At 35.9% G+C, this 20675-nt stretch overlaps 1 protein-coding gene across 3 annotated transcripts in view; it reads right to left on the bottom strand.

Annotated features, from left to right (window-relative positions):
- Nucleotides 1–20675, bottom strand: part of ROCK2 (Rho associated coiled-coil containing protein kinase 2) — a 100908-nt gene that overhangs the window by 15215 nt on the left and 65018 nt on the right. For 2 of the 3 annotated variants that reach the window (XM_037391422.1, XM_037391419.1), the window contains exons 6-25: nucleotides 16835–16979; nucleotides 14751–14889; nucleotides 12988–13079; nucleotides 12005–12164; nucleotides 11343–11406; nucleotides 11175–11186; nucleotides 9479–9558; nucleotides 9082–9130; nucleotides 8226–8361; nucleotides 8005–8096; nucleotides 7509–7755; nucleotides 7085–7191; nucleotides 6256–6415; nucleotides 5023–5183; nucleotides 4422–4606; nucleotides 2468–2537; nucleotides 1017–1120; nucleotides 711–897; nucleotides 275–368; nucleotides 65–159 (exon numbers count right to left, since the gene is read on the bottom strand). In XM_037391422.1, coding sequence (XP_037247319.1) covers nucleotides 65–159; nucleotides 275–368; nucleotides 711–897; nucleotides 1017–1120; nucleotides 2468–2537; nucleotides 4422–4606; nucleotides 5023–5183; nucleotides 6256–6415; nucleotides 7085–7191; nucleotides 7509–7755; nucleotides 8005–8096; nucleotides 8226–8361; nucleotides 9082–9130; nucleotides 9479–9558; nucleotides 11175–11186; nucleotides 11343–11406; nucleotides 12005–12164; nucleotides 12988–13079; nucleotides 14751–14889; nucleotides 16835–16979 — 2379 coding nt within the window. The remainder of the gene's footprint in view (nucleotides 1–64; nucleotides 160–274; nucleotides 369–710; nucleotides 898–1016; nucleotides 1121–2467; nucleotides 2538–4421; nucleotides 4607–5022; nucleotides 5184–6255; nucleotides 6416–7084; nucleotides 7192–7508; nucleotides 7756–8004; nucleotides 8097–8225; nucleotides 8362–9081; nucleotides 9131–9478; nucleotides 9559–11174; nucleotides 11187–11342; nucleotides 11407–12004; nucleotides 12165–12987; nucleotides 13080–14750; nucleotides 14890–16834; nucleotides 16980–20675) is intronic. The other variant, XM_037391421.1, reaches the window with a different exon arrangement.

The following is a 20675-nucleotide window of genomic DNA, read 5'->3' as shown; positions in this document are numbered from 1 at the left end:
TTCTATTAAAAATTATTTGATTCCTGAACGCTCTCTCTTCATTAATTTAGGTGCATTTGCTTACCTGGGTTTTCAATGTTCTTTCATTCAGTAACTGTTTCTCAAATTGTGCTTTAATATTTCCCACGTTTGCTTCTTCTTCTTTTAGCTTTGTAACTTCTGTAGCAAGATAAAAAAAAATAATCTATGAAAGCTCATTACAAAAGAAAATAGTACTATTAAAGAAAAAAAAATGGTTTCAAATTAAATTACATTTAGTTTAGAGAATACCTACGTTCTTGTACTTCCTTCAGTTTATTGTTTAGTTCTTCTTTCTCATTAGCAAGGTTAGCCACATCACTAGTTAGCGTCCTATTTGCTTCCTCCAACTACAAAACAAAAAGTACAAGTGACCATGTAACAAAACTCATTTGGCCTACCAAAGCATTACAGGACAGAAGGAAATGCTTCAGAGTGAAATCAGGATAAGGATAAGAGGACTGGCTGTAAGAGGAGTAGGGGCACAGAAGAAAGAATGATCAGATTGATGCATGGAAGAAACACGATATTTTTTGAAATTTCATTCACAGAAAATAAATATTTTTAAAATGTCAGATATACTTGTATATCACTCACCTCTAAGCATGCTAATAGCAATGGATAACTCAAACTGAAAATAGAAACTCAAGCTCCTGTAAACTTCTACCAAAATTACTATTCATATTACTCACAGAGGCTATGGTGGCATCTTTCTCAGTAAGTTCCTGTTTATGCCTAGCCATCATCTCTTTAATTTCCAGCTCTTTCATAATCTTCTCTTTTTCCAAATCAGAGTACTGCTCTTCAGCAATGGAACGTGCAAGTTGTTCTGAATCCGCTTTTGTCAAAGTAATCTCTAGCTGAGCAGCCAAGGAATCTCTGCAAATTATTTATGTATATATTAACTCAAAAAATGGAGGGGGCTGGGGGGAGAGAAGGAAACAGCAAAAATCCATCCTAATTTTTTATGTATTAGTACTACAAGTAGTAAAACCTACCTCTCATCCTGTAACTCTTGTATCTTTTGCTGCATTTCTTTACAAAGTTTGGTCTTTTCCTCACATTCTTCTTTAAGTTCTCGAACTTGCGTCTTATAGAGAGTCTAGAAGTTAAAGTTGGAAAGAAAAGCACGTGACTTGCATATACTAGCTTGAAGATACACAAAAAATGATCCAAGATGACATTGTATGCAATTCTTTAATCACACAATTTGAATATAATTGTGCATGACTTCTCCAAATTCAACTAAACGTCACCATCATTCACAGATGTGTTTTCATTATTTTAATTTTTTTTGTTTTGTTTTTTACTTGTATATTTGTGAACGGGTAGGTGCATAATAGACATGTTATATGTCTGTAAACATACTGTTAAAGAGACTCTAAATGCGAAGAACACAATTAGATGGTAAATCAGAAGTATCAGCAGCAAGGAAAATAATTTATTTTTCTCTACTATTTTAAATCTTTGGTGTAGGTAGGTATGTAGAATTTAGGCTTTAACCATACAAATCCATGAAATCAACACAAAAGTTAAAGAGCAAAAAGCAGCATAGGAGGAAGGGAAAAAAGATTAGAAAAGCATTTAAAATTCAAAGTTTTGTGAATCCGATAGTAATCTAGAGTTCTAGAGAAAATGAAAGAGAAATCATATTGCTCTGTACACTCAAACGACTGAATACAGGTAAAGTGACAGGTAACCGCAAGTGGATTTTCTGCAGAGTTTTCAGGATAGACTGTCTTTCTCTGGCCCATCCACAGCAGCCAACTGATCTCAAGTCTCCCTTTCTCTCCTTTCGTGTGTACAACTTTTTGATCTACTAGAACATCAGTAGTCCTCCTCCCTGACCTAAAGACCACAGTAAAATCTTGAGTTTCCTCTAATTCTGAAACAGGCCTTTTGGCCTCTACCTGCAGTGTGACTGCCTGTGCACTGTTAATATAAATTAACCACATGCTAGTGATGATTTTTAAGTACATTACCTATTTTGCAATAAAGCAAAAACTCCCAACATATCTCCACCAAGTTTGGCTGTAATGCAAAAACTTCCTTGCAAGCCTTAAACTCAAATTTTGTTACACTTCATGATTCTGAGAATAGAGTTGTTCTCTTCCATGTAGCATGGAAGAGGTGCTAGATGCAAAAGGCTTAAGACATGCAGAAAATTATTCACACTGTGGAAAAATAAGCTGTTTGATTCCTCGCCCCCTCTGAACTGTGTTTGGGACTCCCTTCCAAAGCTGGGACATTTCTTAACATGAGTTCTTCACACTGCTCAGTGATCAAGAACAAGGAGTGATGACAAGGCTGCAGACAAGACTGAAGACAGGCATAAGAATAAGCTTTAGCTTATAGATGTGAAACACCCGATGGCTGAGGAGGAAGAAGGAAAGCTAACATTGTACTTTGTAAACAGATTAGTATAAAAATAAAGCAGCATAAAACATACCGAGAAATACTGTTCAGCTTCAAGCTGGTCTTGAAGCTCTTTCATTTGTCCATCTGCATCTTGACGTTCCCTAGAAAGAAATAACAGAAAGAAAAGATATGAAGACATTCCAAGCCAGTAAATAGAAAAGACAGCATTCACACTCTAAAGATCTTCAGTCATTTCCTGACCAAAGTATGGTTGGCAATTAAACCTGAGGCTTCCTCTGGGTACCAGCTCTCAGTTTCACTTGCACAGCCGAGAACAACCCACTAACAAGAAGTCAGTTTAATACTGTTAACAAACTAACTGCAACAGTGTTACCGAAATCTCGGATGAAGAACTTATCGACACCAGTGTGATGTAGATAAGCAGACACTTCTTTATTAACGGCCGGGTGCGTGAGCGAGTCCTCTCACAACCAACGCACACCAAGTCTCAAAATCAGACACCATATATATAGAACTTATTCATGCATACTCATTAAGTATCATGCATAATCATGATATTTTCCGAAAATCATTAACATATTCTCCTCCCATATCCGATTCTGCACAGTAAAGGTTAGAAGGGTCCAGAAATGGGTGTGGGGTACGATTTGGGTAGGTGGTATATGAGTCGGTGGTCGCGATCTCCCCCTGCCGGAATTTCCTTTTACTAAAGTTCACGGTTTCTTGGCAGGTAACTACAAGCTGTTCCAGTCGACTCTCCCCAGTTTCCGTTAATCTCATATTCTGACATTTCAATACACTTTCTACATACGGAAGACTAGTTAACTACAAAGAAACCTTTCAAACCCTAGATTTATTACCTAAGTTTTAAACAATGATTCTAGCCCATTCTTCTGGCCTTGGTACGGGACTGTACAAAGGATTTCATAACAGCTTTTACTGTGCAACTATAAGTTTCATTAAAATATATTTCTTATCCCTCTATATTTCTATTAAAAATGATTTTATAAAATCAAATAAAGTCTATCAATCTTAACTTATTAGCAAATCTGTAACAACAGTGTCACATAGTTTAACCAGTAAGAGACACTGATAAAGCAAAAGAATCTTATTTCCATGTAAAACATCACGGATCTGACAGATTGTTTTGGGTCTCTTGTTTGCTAGAGCTCAGTTTGTGAAAACGTGTCTGTATTCTTTGACATGCAACATTTCTTGAATTCATCTGTTACTAAAACAGTCAGTCCCATAACAAAGGCAGTAATGTAACAGAAAAAAATTCTGCCAGTGTTTTACATTACAGCAACCATCAGATGTTCCACCTTCTATGTGAGTAACTGCATCTTGCTGACAGAAAAAAGACAAGGAGCTAAACCATTCAGAAGTCATAAAAGAGCTAAAAATCAGATTAATCTGATAGATGTGCTAAAATTGCATTTTCGTTCACCAGAATGTTCATGTAAAAAAAAAATCAGTTATTATATTGCTTGTAAGACCTTGAAGAGCTGCTGGGATTTAACACAACTCCTATTTGAAGGTACAACAGATGTGTTTAAACATCTTTAGCACGAGATATTTCCAATGGTTACGCTTCACAGCTCTGTATTAGTATTCATTTCCAACTCCAATAAGCTCTCCTGGACTAATAATGCCAGTAACTGTCCTCTTCGCTGAAGTCGTATCTCATTTAAAAAAACAAAAGTATCTAGACTGTCTGTTAAATAAGTGTTTATCTGAAGTCCTCACATGCTTATGTTTAATCTGGCTTCCCCCCCCCCCGCCCAAGATTTAATGGACAACATCTTTTAGTACAAAACTATACACTGCTGAAGGGCAATTCTCAACTAGAGTCACTGGAAATTATTTTTAACAACAATTACATTTTGCAATACAAAAAAAAACCCCAATGTGGAACAGCATATTCTGCACAGCTAATTTTTAAATTTAATATTGCTCTCTGCTTTCGCCCAAAACCAATTACAAATCAGTAACGTTACTAAAAAACACAGAGCAATTCTGCGTACTTGCGGAGTTCATTATTCTGTTTCTCCAGACTTAATTTGATTTCTTGAAGATGGTTATTCTCCTGTTTTAACTGCTTCTCTGACATTTTCAAGGTGTTGACCTGCTGCGTTTGCATCTTGAGGTCATTTTGAGTGAGACAGCGCTTTTGTGTTTCTTGCTCTATTTTTAATGTCAGGTTTTTTACCTAAAAAATAAAGAGAAACCTGTGATTTTTACAGACCTACACAGGAAAGCAACATTTAAACAGTGTCTCTTATTGACTTCCTCTACATTTCTGTACATGCTCACATCTTTTGGTGACTCAAAGCTGTCTCCTGAAAAGGCATCAGCACACAATAAATAAGCTAGCTTTTCCATGTCAATCTCACAGCATTTTACATTTCAGAAGAAAAACTTTTTATTATCAGTAACACTGGAATATTTCAGAAAAATGAAACTACATTTTTTAAAGTAGACTTTTTAAAGCTCCACATACAGAGAAGGAAAAAGTTGCTGCCATATTCATTCACAAACATTCCTAAATATAGCTATAACAGGGAAAATATTTGGACATTGAAAACCAAAATTCCACTCAAGACTCCTTTTGTCAGTATTCCTTACATCTTCATTCAGTATATCCTTTTGCCTGAGGAGCTCATTGATTTTCTGTTGTGATTGCTTGAGATCACAGTCCAACATGGAGCGCTGCTTTTCAGCTTCTAACAGCCGATTTTCTACTTTTTGCTTTAAAGCTCTCTCTTCCAAAAGTTTCTTCTCCATTTCTGTTAAGTAAGAAATTTAAGATGTCAGTCTGTGTAAACCAGGAGATTCTGGAGGGCAAGGGAAGACACCTATTCCATATTAACAATAAGTAACATGTTTATCCTTTTAACACTGAAGAGAAAGATTGCTGACAAATGATTCATTAAAATTTTCACAGTAAACCCACACCCAGAGGATGCTTTTGCAAGCATTCCTGACTGACAGCTATTTCCTACTTTTCAGTTTCAAGATAACTTTCAGTTTATCTGCAACACATCTGAAACAGATAAAAAAGGTGGATTTTAAAAAACAATCCATCTAAATCTACTGAAGTGTTACTTTGACTATGATAACTAGAAATCGTTTAAAGAGTTGAAGCTGTTCAGGAACCTGATATGCCAAGTGATTCAGCCATTATTACTGAATTGTTTCTGCTTCTTTTGAACATCTGCATGCTCAAAATTTTTGTGAATGCTCTGCAATTGGAAGCACAGGATCTGTAGGTAGCTTTTTAAATAGCTGCAATAAACAAAACATTTAATTCAAAAGTAAAAGCTACCTTCTGGAACTGTTTGGTAATTATCCCTCCCTCCAAGAGATTTCCATTGTCATGAGATGCACCAGAATATGCACAGTGACTGCAGAAGTGTAGCAAGGGCTTTGCCATTTCTAACTCTACCTGGTCTACATATTTAAATCATTAAGCTGCTGACATATTTTATCTAGGACAACACAAAAAAGTATCAGTACACTGAGTAAGAACGCAAGACAAGCTCTTAACAAAAATGCTTCAAGCAGTTTTAGTAACATAAATGTAAGTAAAATTAATTCAGAATACATTAGCACAGAAAATTAATTAGTGTTGTGTGCAATGGAGAACCTGTTCTACTTTGAGACTAAACCAGTGTGTCTTTAAGCTAGCAAAGCAAGAATAAAGAGACTACAACTGATTTTTATGACACTAATTATGTTTTAAAAGAGCAGTGGAATCAAGGAAAAAAGCCTACACTAAGGCTTTCACTAGCATCAAAAGATTATACGATCTGCTTTGTATAATTTACATGAAGTCCAACTGTGATGTCAGATACATACCTTTCATCGCTTCAGATTTTGCTTCCTCTATAGATTCATAGATCTTATTTTTGTCTGCTAATCGTGCTTTTGTGGCTTTATGCTCAGCTTCTTCTTGTTCAAGGTTCTGCTGCATAACTTTGAATTTATATGTCATATCTATTTCCATGTTGCTTTTTTCCTGTTAAAGAAAAAATTACATTGAAATAAAACATTAAACACATCAGGTTAAAGACAAAATTTTGAACAGTAACATGCTGCTTGGAAGTATGCTAAGAGTGGAAACAAGAGCTCAAACTGTAAGGAGCTACCTGAGAGCTCAATTCTACAAATGTTTTTCTATGGATGGCAAAGTGCTCTGAAAATATACAAGGACATCCCTAGTTGCAAACAATTACAGAATCACTGCCTTAACAACCAACATTCCGTAGTAAAAGTGGCTCAAACATTAAGTTTATTGATTTTTTTTTCAATACTTTTGTTTCAATGACAGATCTGTCAAACAGTATTAGCAGAAGCTTTTTGATTTTTGGCAATATTGCGTTTAAAAAAAACCCAACAAACCCAGACGAAATGAAATCTTACTACTGCACTGTTAAGCTACACGCTGGAGTATATTATTATGTACTTTAGACGCATAATGTTTTATGTTCATAAAAGAAACAGTATCTTTGTTTCCGCACTTGTCAAATTGCAAAAACAATAAAGAAAAATTAAGAAAAAATAATAAACACTGAAAACAAGGCTTATTTTTTGCATATATTTTGTCTCCACGCCTCAAGTAATGAAAGGGTAAATTTAAAAATTCCCTAAGAATTCAACACCAACGTTCACTTAGAAGTGCTGTTACCTTTTCTAAATCTGTAAGTTTTTCCTGCAATTGTCTCTTCTCCACTTCCAGTTTGGCTAATGCACTCTTTCCATTTTTCACTTCTTCTTCAAGGCTAGATATTCGACCTAAAAATGACCAAAACATCAATGAGGTTGGGCAGTGCATGAAAAAAGATTGTATTTTATCTACTTAGAGATACAATTTTTCAAATGTAACAGTTCCTAATTCTGACTATTAAGAGCATCGCCCTTTGGGGTGATTCTAAAAGTTATTAATAACATTTCGTAAATGTTATCACACATTTTCTCTTAAATGTGTGTCCACACTTGCATACAGAACAGCACACTAATCTAGCCACAATCTGAAGCTTAACTATCACTAAAAGCTATTTTTATTTCTGAAACAAGAAGGAAGCTTAACTTCAGAAGGTTTGCAGGAATACCTTGTAAATCACTGATAATCTCCGATCCATGACTTCGATCTCTCCTTTCTGATTCTAGAGCTGACTGAAGATTGAGAAAATCCTTCTCCAGTTTAAGTTTTGCATTCTCTAGCAGGCAGTTCTTATCTTGTAGTTCTCTATTATTAGTTTCCAGCTGCTGGATTTGCTTCGTGCTTTCTGTCTGGTTCTTCCTTAACCTGGCTGCAGTATCAGACTCTGACCGCAGCAAAGAATTGGCTTCATCCAACTGAAGATTGATAAAAAACATACTTCAGAACAATAAAATAAAACTATCACCATTTCTACTACAGAATTCTACATTTTATGGATTAAAGACATAAGGAGGAGTACACTTTAAGATTACTTTTGCACACCAACACACAAGAACTGCTTTTTAGAACTCTATTACACATTTCAATCTTCCTGCTACAAATCAAATCAGTACTTCAAACAGCTATTGTTGTAAAATATATATATATATATAAAGTTGGCATGCCTGTCTTTGTAGTTGATTGATTTTCTCATTGGATATTTGAGAGTTCTGATTCCTCTTTTTTAAATCTTCAAGTTGATCTTTCAAACTGTTAACTGTAACAAAAACAATTCAACATTGTTAATCACTGTCATGAAAATGCTTCAATTTGAACTTTAATTCATTTATTTTCTCTTTTAAAAACCCACATCAAAATGGAACCCTTCAAGCATGGTTCAACATACCCTCATTTTCCAAATTGCGTTTCTTATCCGCTTCATGTTCTGCTTTTCTCTGGTATTCTGTATTCTTATGCTGAAGAAGAGCCTTCTCTCTTTCTAACTGTCTGACTGCAGACTCTACATTCTTCCTCGAATTTATCTAGATTTCAAAAAACACCACTAATTACATAGAGAAGTGTGGTATTCTTTAAACAATAAAAGGTCAGCTCGCACCCTCAGTTCAGTTTGCAATGAAGAAAGACCCAGTCTGTTTGCCTGCCACAAACACAGTGTCAAATCCAGCCCCGGACAACTATCACCAGGAGCTTTTACATTTTAAAGACTGAATTGATCTGATGAACCAGGCAAACCCGCCTAACAGCCACTCTGGAAGCACAAAAATATACATGTAATGTAAGGTCTTGACATGCTCCTGCATGAGCAATACATTGAAGCTGTACACATCCACTAAAGACAAGGCAAATTTGTAGTAGCACTTAGGTGTAAGCTGGACAAGAAATAAGGTCCTTTTACTGACACTGTTTGAACAATGCAAAGAATGGCCTTCCTCTTCTAGTAACATTACTCTCACGTGTTTGATTTTCAAAATCACATATGGGATATTGATATCATGCTGTCCTCCAAATCAAAAACACAGTAAAAAACACATTCTGTAAACAAATGTGTAGTTGTAGTAGGGAAATCATAATTAAAATATTTTACCAGTGACAACAATTTCATGCTTGTGAATATCAAGAAATCAACTGGTATTACTTGCTATAAATGCACAGCTACTCAAAAGTAATTTGCTGTTTCTTAAGGAAAAAAGACACACAAACATTAAAGTTCTAATTCCAATAACAAATACCTACGGACATACCTCTTCATCTAGCTCTTTCACTATCTTCTCTAAACGAGTATTAGTAGACCTGAAGAAATTTGAAAAACATTTTTAAAGCCTGCTTATTATACAGAAATTAGAATGTTTGAATGTGTCTCACTGATTTTATGTAAGGTACTCTATTTTCAACAATCCCATGAAACTTCAAGGACTGGGGAAATCACTCAATACAGAGATTCTTATGGAGAGTTAAGGCAAAATAAGAAAAAAGAAATAAAAAAACAGGAGCAGCAAGAATTAAGCTAACACTTTACAGTGAGGTCTGCTTGCAGGGTCAGGAATCCCCAGAGTGTATTAAAATGCTTTTAAGCATTCAAAAAACCAGGTGTAATAAAATTTCTTTATAAACATACCAAACATGTCAAAACAGTCTCACCTGTACTTCTGTTCTAATTCATCTTTGGCTTGTAATTCGTTACTGAGCTGTTCTTCTAGCTTGCTTAGTTTTTTCTGAAACTGTGTAAAATGTCAAAAAAAGCATGGCCCACATATAAAAATGCTATCACATGAAACAAGTGCAAGTCAATTAAATAACAAGAAAAGGGAAAGTGAGGGAAATTAATTCTATCATCCACTGTATTATTTTAAAACTATCACTAGAAGGTTACATCTTTACAAAATATTAATCCTGATGATTTTAAAGATACAAATGCATAGCAACAAAATTAGCTGCATGCTATATCAAATCTAACCATCACAGAATTATGTGCTACAGATTGTGAGTCATAACATTTCTATGGCCACAGAATATTTTTACTGGCCCTTTGCTGTACTTTTCTCTGTAGGCAGACACTTTCCACTGTAGCAGAATTTTTTGAATAGTCTTTTCTAAATGAAATTTAAAAATAAAAAGGCGAGGACATGACCAAATTGGACAATATTCAGAGACTATTACTAAGCATGTTCAATAACCTCAAATAAAGAAGAATTTCTTAGTCCAAATCATACAGAAGCTAACAAACACTCTCCAGGTCTGGGAATGCTTTGTTTTGCTTACTAAAATACTAAAAAGAGAGTGAGTCAAGGATCCAAATAGTTATGAAATAAATTATAAATAAGAAATTTTGGATTTGTGTCCTGTCTTCAAGCTTTCAAATACATTTATTTTCCTCCCTTTCCCCTCTTCCTCTACCCCGCAAACATGAAATGTAAAACTGTGGTTTTCTAAAACACTTTATAATTGTTACAATTAGAAGATTCTCATAACAGGGACACTGAAAAGGACATCAAAACTGGAGATTCATTGCTTAAGAAAATACAAATAAAAAAAGTTATCAGAAGTGAAATGCAAAATTTTACCAACTACATTTACTATCACAACATAAAGCAAGTAAGCAAGTATCACAAATGTGACACTGTGTTTTAAACAGCAGTAGCATTTCTTTTTAAAAGGAAACTCTAAAACTAGGAATCTACTCAGCAATGACAGGAAGGAATGAAGTAGAATCTTATAAACATTTGCATTTAAATTTATGCTAGCCATTACATAATGCACTTCCTTTACTTATTTTTTTAAACTTTGAAAAGGAGTTGTAAGTTTTTAAGAAATGTTAGCAGTATACTATCCACACTTGAATAATACAAATGTTTAAGTAACATAATGAAGTAAGTACATAAAAATTCCATAGCATTCTCCTGACATCTGCAAATTTCCATTCAATTGTCAATCTTCAAAACTGGATAAACATGCTCCATACACTCAATTCAACTGAGAATATGATTTAAACATTCCATTAGCACTGCAGATGGCAATTTAGTTTTCTGAACTCTGAATAAATCAGACAAGTGTGGAGCCAGAATTCACAACTTTCCAGAAAGTGATGCTGTTTGTGGCAAACAGAGCCTTACACATTCATTTTCCAAACAAATTCTAGATGCCAAAAGAATTCAAGAAAACTCTGTATTCATTCATCTTTATACTACAGTACCACAATGCCTGAGTACAACTGTTTCAAAATACAACTGGTTTACTGTTAACAATTTGGTGAATAAACATTTAGGATATTTCACATTTACATAAATTACGTAGTAATTTTTTTATTCCTTTCATAATTCAAATAAAACATACTTACCTCCTTACTGTCCTGTAAATAGAAAATATCATTTTTATTGAGGATCATTAAAAGACAAAAAGCCCCCCCCCCCCAAATTTCTTGCAAACTTACTTCAGACTTTGCCTTTTCTTAACAGACTTAAAATTAGTTAATCATACCATTAATACTTACGAAAAAAACACTAACCTCATTTTTACTAGATTGCACAGATTCATTTTCTCTGCAAGACTGTGAGGAGTCACTTAGCAACCTGTCAAAAACAAAAACAAATCCCTCCAGCTCTTATTCAAGTTTTCAAAAACTCTGGCAACCTTGCCAATCAACTTGTTTTAATCAATTCTCTCAAGTCTTAATTTGTCTTACACTAGTCTCAGAATGAAGCCTGTTTTATTTCAGTATGAGTGCGTCTTTCCGATTTGAATCTTTTCTTAAGTATAACCTATGTTTTCAAATCCATGGCAGCTTATAATTTTTTAATTAAAACAATTACTTCTCAACTATTCAAGCTGAGTCCTAACAAGCTATTATCTTGTGTAAACTTTTTTCTAAGGCTACTAATAAAAAGCTGGTTTTGAAATAAATTACAAATCTATCAGTATTTTAACCCTTAAAGATTTAAGAGGCTATGTAATTTTGTGCATATAAAAATACTGTTTAGTCAGTTATTGAAATAACCAGAATAGCAGCAAATGATAAATTCTACTTAAACTTTGTGGTTTTATCTTCACAATTAGACATACATGAATATAATGCAATGAATAAATTATGTACCTAGAGTGAAAAAAGGATAGGATAAAAGAAAAATCTGCAGGTATCTTTCTAAAAATGCACATTAAAGTATCACATACAAATTGTCTCTATAGTAGGTAAATCCTATAAAAGGCAGCTGGTTTCCCACGAAGGCTTTGGGGATTGGAAAGGTTTCCACGTCTCCCTTGTCGTCCTCAATGTCATCAAAATTACTGCTATCTATATCACTGCTAAGCTCAGGAACAACAGGAGCAGCAGCTATAAAAAGGGGGAAAAAGATCAGCTTCACTCCAAGATTCAGCCACTTGCTATATACTGGTATCTCTATAGTGTTAAAAGACTGTAATATAAGCTGCCCTGCTAGTTAAACATGTATCAACCATGCAGCAGATCTGTAAATACTACTGTGAACATTTTTTTCCTTGAGAAATCTATTTTTACATTAGTTGCCTAATGCATAGAGTATCTAACGTGCAAAACGTATTTACTAAGGTAACCACATTTGAGAATAGAACTCTAAATTCAATCATCATTTTAAGAAACTTCAGTAAATATATGACTTTAGAAGTTACCAGCAAGCTCATGATCTGAACTGACATACTTCAGCTTTTTACCTAAAGCTATCAAGTTCACAATGCCTTAAATGAAACGCAGTAAAACTTACAAGACCGCAGTCAAACCACTGTCTTAACTACCAGAATGTAAAAAAACCCCAACCAACCAAACAACAAAAAACCCACCCCAGACCAAAACAAAACAACAAAAGCCACAGAGAAACAGAACCTAACATGCATTCTTTTTAGTTTGAATTCTGAAAGACCCAGTTCTGTTGTTCAAGACGGACATCGATACATTAATAGCATAATAAAGGCAAGGGTAATTCCAGTAGGAAATGTATATTTACTAACGCTTATCGATTCAGTTTTTATAATACAAGTGATAAATATGGAAGTTTGAGCAAAATTCTTGACAGATAGACAATGCTTCATTTATATAGCTTAAAGTTTCTTTCATGACCACTACTGCAAATATGAATGAATAGATTTTTTCGGAAAAACAACTTTCAAGCTAATTTACTTACTCTCTCGAATGTTGTCCCAGTTCCACTGATCACTCTTGAAGAAAGGGTGATGCTTTATTTCTTCTACCCCTTTTCTCCCAAGTCGCACATCCCTAAACAGAGCAATTAAGCCAAATTCACATTAGGTAAAACAGCACTTGTTTTTTGTTATTTAAATTCTGACTTGCTCATAAGCAGCAAATAAACTTTCAGTAGAGATTGTCTGTGTTACCCACATTAATGGTCAAACAACAAAAAAATTAAAACCCACCAGCCTCTGTTCTAGTTTCTTACGCAAAATGTACTCTGCTTCTTAGCACAAACTCTCTCTGCGACTGCTAAAATGTTCAGAATTTGGAGTCTGCCACGTGGGGAGTAAAGCAAGAGAGCACTGAGGCAAAAACTAATAAAAAACTAAAAAAAAAAAAACCAACCACCAAAACAACAAAACCCCAACATCCTTGGGGGAAAAAATCCTGCAAAAGTTCCGTGTCTGCCAAACCACATGACAAACCTTAAGACGCAAGTGAAGGAAGGTCTAACTTACTGCACAGAACAGCTATTCAAAGCTGGACTGAAACAAATATTTTAAGAATTCCATCCTCTGCCCCATAACTAACCCTGACACATCTTCTGCTGATATTTGCAGTAAAGTACATCTTAAGTGAAACAAGAAACCTTTAGTTTGACTAGAAAAATCTCTCTTTAAAACTATCTACAAGAACAGGATATAAAAACAATGCATGTAAAAGTACTAATAAATCATAGGGTCGATACTTGTTCTTTAAGTGCTTCAGCAGTGATGATGCCTATGGAAAGAAGGGATCTGTTTCAATTGAATTGCTCGAGCACTATATTAAACATAAACAGGAAGACGGACACACGTAGTGGAAGTACACCTCACTGCATTTAGATTATTAAATTCTACTCACATTTTCTCTCTACCCTTCAGCTACTATAAGTGAAAAACACTGTTAAAGCACATCCTTCCTGTGTCACCACAATCTTGCGCAACAGAGCAAACAATCTCTCTTTGAATGCAAAAACCATAATAAGGCAATTTTTTTCCCCTAATCCCTCATTCTATAAAAGCTAGATGTTCTGTTGTAGCCAAATTCAGGTGACCACAGGAAAGCTAAGAAGGCATCATCGATCTAGAGTTAACTATGCACCTACAGCATTCTTCTTTTAAATCAAAGCAATTGAGGATGGCCTCTGCTTTTGGGAACTAAAGAAAATGTGTTTAGGTTAAGGCTCAGTTCCACAAAGGGAGACCTCTAGGATCTATTTATAGCCAAAACAATATCCTTGCTGGTTTGTTAGCTGTATTTGTCAATTAATCCAACAAAGTAAATGAAAAACAGTTCTAACATTCTAAGAAAGCTTAAACAAACTCAGTAAATACATGTTTATTGTCATAAAAGTATTTGCTTTCATTGTTTTAAGTAACACCTGTTTAGACACTTGAGCACAATTCGGTCCCTGCCTCAGAGCTTACAAATTACTTTCAGTCTCAGAGATTTGTTACTGTATTATATACTGCAATTGGAAGGATCTGTCTGGCACAAACTGTGTTGTTAACAAGAGCTGTCAGAATTGCGCATAGAAATAAAATACAATACCTGGAAAAAACACCCCAAAAGAAAAACTAGAGAGCAAGACATTTTGCAGGAGAGATTTGAACAGAGATTAAGAGAACTAATGGAAGGAATTAATTTTTACAATGTGCATGTGCTAATACCACCCCAAAATAAAAACAGTACCAGAATAATACATGCATTTACCTATCAGTTAAAAAGGCACAGATAAGGTTCTTTGCATGCTTAGAGATTTCCACGTCATCCGGGAAATGTAATGAGTTCTTATGATCCATAATTTTACTGTATGTTCCTACTAGTGAGTCTGCATAAAAAGGAGTATCACCTGAAAATAAAATAGTAAATTAGCTGTAATTTTGAGTCATGTTCAAGTCACGTGAGTTGAAAAAGACAAAAGGTATAAAGAAAAGTCTACAAGCAGTTTTACCTAAAGTAGCCTTTTATTTAACACACACCACCCCCCCCCCAAACAGTAAAATTGGAATGCAGTGTTCAAAATAATGCATGTTACAAATGGTTCAGCTCAGTAATCAGAATGGTGCATCTTTTACATAAATCTTTTCTCACAACTAATTCACAGGTTTAATAGAGAAGGTGCTCTTTCCTCCATCCTGGTGTGCTGCATGCAGGTGGGGATCACTGGCAGGGCAGTCAGCATGCTGATCGCATGCTTCCAAAAAGATACTGAAAATTTGAAAAGCTCGGTACATGAAAAAATGTATGAACAGAACAACAGACAAAACCCTTTCAGCTTTCAAATAGAATATAAATGCAACAATCCTACCTTTAGCCTCTTTCTGTCATTTCATGGCAAAATAAGAAATTAGTACACACAAGCTTGAATTAAAACTTCTAGAATTTTAGTAGATTCATTAGGTTACCATGCCGGTACCTTTGAGGGGGGGAGCACTGATATTAGGTGCTGCTTCTCTCCTTCCACACCTTCCCCTTCTCAATTGTCTTCAGTCTCAAAAATAGCTTTGAGTTAGACACCACCTCAAAACTAACCTAAGTCACTGAACCAATGTTAGGATTCATCCTGTGACAAACATTTTAGCTTTTAGTTTAGCACACAACAAAAAGCAGTATTGTTTTCACTGCATCTTTACTGAAATCAGAACAACAGAACGCTTTCCATGCTTTCTTTGAAGTATAATGCTTTAGAGGACAACAGGCAGAACCTGATATGTAAACACAAACAAAAACAGATACGGTGTGTTTTTTTCCCAACATGTGGGAAGTGGAGAAACTAAATAAGATTTCACTTTAAAAAATGTTCTCATTAGAAGCATAAAAAGGGGAGAATCCTCCGCCAGATACAAGGAGGGCAGGGGGAGGAGGTTCAGAGAAAACATTCTGTACAGTGATGTCCAATATTTTAGTCACTGAAGAATTTTATTTACTGCTAAATTTGTTTATGAGAGACTTTATTATGAACCATGTTTTTTCTAAGTCAAAATTCCTTAATTCTGAAAGACACAGTGATTGTAATATCATCATATATCCAAATATCTTTCCTGGCTCAGGATACCAGAAACATCACATCTGCAGTATTCCCAGAACATGCTGAATTGGATTTTTAATAATTATATGCTCAATTCCATCCTTCTACCAGACTATAACACTGATCCTTACTGTAGTTTAAGACGCAGATGATTCATCTTCTTAACAGATTATATTCTATGTTCGTTGCCATAGCAGTCCAGTATATTTTACTGGAAAATCCTGACTCAAACATAAAAGAAAGAATCAGGCCATACTTCCATAGTCATTCTGACCTAACAGAAGTCATTGCTAGTGCTGGGCAGAAAATAAAAAAAAAAAAAAAGGGGGGGGGGGGGGAGGATGACGGACAGACACACAAAAGGAAGAAAGAAGAAAAAAAGGAAGAGAAAAAGAAAAAGGCCAGTCCTGCCCTTCCCATTCCTTTCCCATCTCTGCATCTGTGAAAACTCAGTACTGCTCCTGAGGTGGCACAAATGTTCATGAGATGGTGAGGTAGCTGGTAGCTGACCCTGGTTAAAACTATTCTAAGAATTAGTTTTAAGCTGAACTGAGTCAGGGAACTAATCACTGAACAAGCACGCAAACAGCTGTTGCGGTGTAAGAGTGACAGAGAGCAAAGAGAACAAGAATGAAGCAACAGCATCAGACAAAAGTCAGAAGCTGTTAGATAGTGAGGTACGACCAGTCCCCTTACAGCAAAGTACAGCTAAAGGCACAATAAAGACTCAACAATAATCTCATTAGCAGAAGAAATCGCTACTTACCAACTAGCATCTCAAAAAGGAAAACTCCTACAGACCACCAGTCACATTCCCGTCCATAATAACCATCACCCCCTTGAGATTTCAGAACTTCGGGCGATATGTAGTCGGGGGTTCCCACAGCTGTATCACAGCGCACCATACCTGTCTGTGCAACAGTAAGAATTCAATTAAAATACCTCTGAGTCTTTAAATTATTTGTCTCTTAGCAGACCAGAAAAACATAAAAAATATAGCCAAAAATATTCTTTGGTGTTTGAAAGACTGTATTTTCACTCCAGAAGCAATATGGATTGAAATGACAATTCCTGGTAATGTGCTCTCCCTCTGCCTACTCTATCGCAGGTTTTCTTGATCACGTCTTTCAAAAATTGACCAATTTTATTATTTTCAGTAGTGGTTTCAATATGAAGCTACACACCATATCAGACTGCTCCTTATCTCACTGAATTCAGGGACAAACTTCCAAATAATTTTTATAAGCTATGGGTTCTAGGCCCTACATAGCAGATACATAACATTTTTAATTTAATTCAGAGAATAAATCAAGTTATAGGTAATTTTTATAGTCACACCTTTGTTTTTATTAGAAGATATGGGGGGAAAAAAGGTTTTTTTAAAAGAATAGCAAAGCTTTTTTTTAAAAAAAAGTAATTTTTATTAACATATTAACACGGTTTTATTAATAGAATGCTTCATCCTCTTTGCTTCACACAGAGACTAAAAATGCAGGGGCTAAATGACGCAGAAGCATCGTCAGATCTGCCAGCATGCTGGTTCAGACTTAGAAGCCTTGTTTCCTTTAATCAAATTCACTGCATTTGTTCCAGGGAGACCAGATGGATGAATGAGATGAAATCCTGGATGAAGTCAGAGAAGTACCAAAAATACACTCATCTTTATTCTGCCTCTCAACCTGAAATCTTTAAGTCATCTGACAATTCTTTGTGCATTTTGCCATCGGAATGAATGGCAATAGATACCAATTCTGAGTATTAACACAGAATATTAGTAGAAATAACTAAAGTCAAAATTCATATTTAAAGAAAAGAAGAGAAACATTCTGCTTTGGGAATTGTATTGACATGTAAAAATTAGACACCAAATTACAATATTTCTTTTCACACATAATATGAACTGCCAAAAGCTTTTATTTATGTATTACACCAGAATCCTGGAAAGTCATGAAACTGGCAAGCAAAAACTAAAGTGATGACTAAATACTGCAGAGACCTAAGGAGTACTTCAAACGTCCTCCTGGCAAATGCCTATCATCTTCTACAACTCCACGCTGAAGCTGAAACCTAAAAGAAGATTTAACTTCTCAGTTCCAGAATGAAGAGGAGGTTAACTTCTGCTTTCTATACTATTAACCAGACAGTACGCAGCTTTATCATCCTGGAATAAGAAAATGAAGTTAACTCTTTTCAGAAGAGTGCATTCCTTGGACAAAGAAGAATACAGATGAACACATTTTAACACTGGGAAATAAACTAAGACCCAAAGGCTCCAGAAATCTGAAGCTGAGAACGTTCAAAAATGGATCTGGCACATGGCAGGAATCATTATTTGAATATTCTGCTTGTAACAGCACTCTGTGTACAAACCTACAGGTCTTCTCTGAAACTTAAGCCTCTCCTTTACTTTGAACACAGAAGGAATTGCTCTAGGCTCATGTGATTCTGCTGATCTCATAGGACTGTGGCATCTTGGTGGCCTCCAACGCCGGTGCATGTCTATCTCTTCCTATCCAAATGCAAAATCACAACAAGGGAAAGTCCAATTCTTCACTCAGTGAAGACGGGCTGAAAGCACCTGAATCCCTCCCTGGGAAAGAAGCTTCTTTAAAAACAAGTCACTGAAACAGTTCTGAAGGATTTCTTTGAAGATTGCAGCTTCAGTCACAGTCTCATCACCTTGACACCTAACCACTTAATAGCACTCCATCTCCCATTCCTCTATAATTAATACAACAAAACAAGAACACTTTTTAATAGGTTATACATGTTGACATTTGCTGAAGTCTTATGCAAACAAAGCAGAGGTTGTGCCAAAAAAAAATCCAGCCCTACCCAAGTCTGATGGCTGGTATGTAGCAACAAAAAAAGTTCTTTCCATTGACATTACAGATGCTAAAGAACTCCAGGTAACAACACCTTAAGTTTTCAGACAAGATGTCAAAGAATTGAGCAGTAAAACAAAAAAATATTTCTACAGTTAAAAAGGCCCTGCATGCTAACATCAGTTTTCAATGGGCTGTATCTCTCTGAAGCACATGGATTTGGTTGTAATTACTGCCCATAGAACTCTCTACCTTCCATCTCAGGAACAAAACCAAAAATGCACTCACAGAACAGCCTGGGTTGGAAGGGACCATAAAAGATCATCTGGCCCAACCGGTCACGGGAAAGGTAGCCTACTATCACCCCGTCCAACTGCATCTTGAAAACCTCCAGTAGCAGGGATTCTACCATGTCCCTGGGGAAGGTTGGTTCATTTTCACCTGAATACAATATTCCCAGATTTCTGTTCCTCTCATTCATACCCTTTTTCTTTCAAAGAACTTGGGCGTTGCTCTGCACATATTTTTTAAGCACCGGATACTCTTCATACCACAGGCGGACCTAGCTTCCATGATCACTGGCATGAAAACCAAGTAACCAGGGAAGCCCTCTCGGTGCAGTACGTGGAATCTTGACAGTCCCTACATTCTGCACGATGACTTCTGCCTTCTGTACTTCAGCATTTGAAGAGATCTAAAGGGTGCTGTTTGGACAAAGTGTTGCTCCTGTGTTTCAAACACTAAGCCTCTCTTTTATGCCCGAGTAGCATATTTACTATAGCAGTTCTCAGGCAAAGCCTCCTTTTGGGGATCTCAGGCCAGTGTTTTTTATCTGAGAATTTTCTCATCACCTCAAAAGATCAAGGTGGATCTTGGAACTCATCTCCTGCATCTATGTGAGAGATGTGCAGTGAAGAATTTTAAAAAAGGCTGTGCAGGAGACACAGCATGTTCTCTACAGCTTATGACAACCTGGTGGTGAGGCTGTAGTGTGTCCTAGAGAATTACTATATTGCTGAACACAAAACAGTTCAGTTTTCATCCTCAGGATTTCCATCAGACCTGAATCACTTGCTGTCTTGAACCAAGGCTGAGAATCAGGCTTTCACTCCCTCATTAAGTTCTCTTCAGTAAACAAGAGCTGGAGACTGCTTGTGTAGGAACATCACGATAGCTCAGACAGGTGTCAACACTGCACCCAGGCTTGCGCAGCATGCTGCAGACAATGAACTGATGCAAGAAGGATCCAGCAGTGTCTTGGACAAGCTTCAATGAGAAGCTGAGTTCTAAAAAGAGGAACACGCTCTTTCTCCCAGCTGAGCTGCCTGAGCTGAGGTAATAATCCCAAATGGTAAACACCTCTTCTTTTAGTCCTGTCTTTTTTCAACAGGTAACCTCTAAACCTGTGCTCTTCTAAAGGCTCAGTTAGCACAAGACAGCATTATGTGCTCAGCCGGGCAACACTAGGAGTTGCTGATACAATATCTACTGAAGCTAACTACAGTCTAGCTTCTTGCAGCAAACCTGAAGGTTACGGTCTGGTAAAACCTGCCCTGGGCTACCTTATCATACCTAAATACCAAATGGGAACCACAATTCCTACCAAACCTTTAAGGCCTGCTCCATTCTTTATTCAATTATAGAAATATTCACCTTGTTGCAGATTTTTAAAAAAAGCAAAAAATAATAATAATAAAAAACACCAAACACAAACCCCAAAACTATCACAACTGAGTTATATAAACAGGTCAGTTCCTTTTACGTTGGAAAAGACCACTCAAG

Source organism: Falco rusticolus, chromosome 6, assembly GCF_015220075.1.
Source record: "Falco rusticolus isolate bFalRus1 chromosome 6, bFalRus1.pri, whole genome shotgun sequence".
In the NCBI taxonomy this organism is placed as follows: Eukaryota; Metazoa; Chordata; class Aves; order Falconiformes; family Falconidae; genus Falco; species Falco rusticolus.
This window is presented reverse-complemented; position numbering and strand designations above follow the sequence as displayed.